Consider the following 668-nt stretch of genomic DNA (forward strand, 5'->3'; position numbering starts at 1 on the left):
CCCACGAGTTTTCTCACTTCTACCCTTCCGATTCTCTCCCCCATCCCACTGGGGGGAAGTGAGCGAGCGGCTGGGTGGTGCTCAGTTGCCGGCTGAGGTTAAACTATGACAAAATGTTAATTATTAATGTGAAGAACGCCAAAGTAAAATTGCAATGGAAGTTGTCATCCCTACGGATGGGCTGCAATTCAGGGAAGGCTTTAAGGATTACCACTTAGGTGTACAGGCCTAAATTCCATATTTATTCCAACTTTGTTCTTCATCTGGCTTCAACATGAAATCTATAGGGGATGAGACTTCAGCGCTGGCTTTTCCAGTTCTGGACAATATCCACTGGCCAGTCTTCCTTTTAACCAGAACACAGAAATTTTAATATTTGCCTTCATAACAAAAGCCAAGTCAAAAATCCAACACAAGCAACCAGAGAAACTGAATTACAGAACACAAACCAGTGGGATTTCAGCTTTTGGATTTGCCTCAAAATGGTTTATTTGGAAACTGAAAAGTCACCGGAAATTATTGCAGGCATTAAGAGATCCAAACAAGAATCAAGGCTCCTTTGTCCTACACAGACTACTAAAGAAACTACAGTCCCCCAGGCCCACATGCGTGCGCTTGCCTCTACCATCAGGAATAGCTTCATTGAAATCAAGGAAGAAAAGCTAGCA

The 668-nt window shown here is 43.1% G+C and overlaps 1 protein-coding gene across 1 annotated transcript in view; it reads right to left on the bottom strand.

The window, feature by feature from the left end:
* PINX1 (PIN2/TERF1 interacting, telomerase inhibitor 1) overlaps positions 1-278 on the bottom strand; it is a 56,785-nt gene extending 56,507 nt beyond the window's left edge. The window contains exon 1 of the mRNA XM_009288939.2: positions 212-278. Coding sequence (XP_009287214.1) covers positions 212-263 — 52 coding nt within the window. The 5' untranslated portion in view covers positions 264-278. The remainder of the gene's footprint in view (positions 1-211) is intronic.
* Positions 279-668: the final 390 nt, after the last annotated feature.

This window comes from Aptenodytes forsteri, unplaced genomic scaffold (assembly GCF_000699145.1).
Source record: "Aptenodytes forsteri isolate BGI_AS27 unplaced genomic scaffold, ASM69914v1 Scaffold57, whole genome shotgun sequence".
In the NCBI taxonomy this organism is placed as follows: Eukaryota; Metazoa; Chordata; class Aves; order Sphenisciformes; family Spheniscidae; genus Aptenodytes; species Aptenodytes forsteri.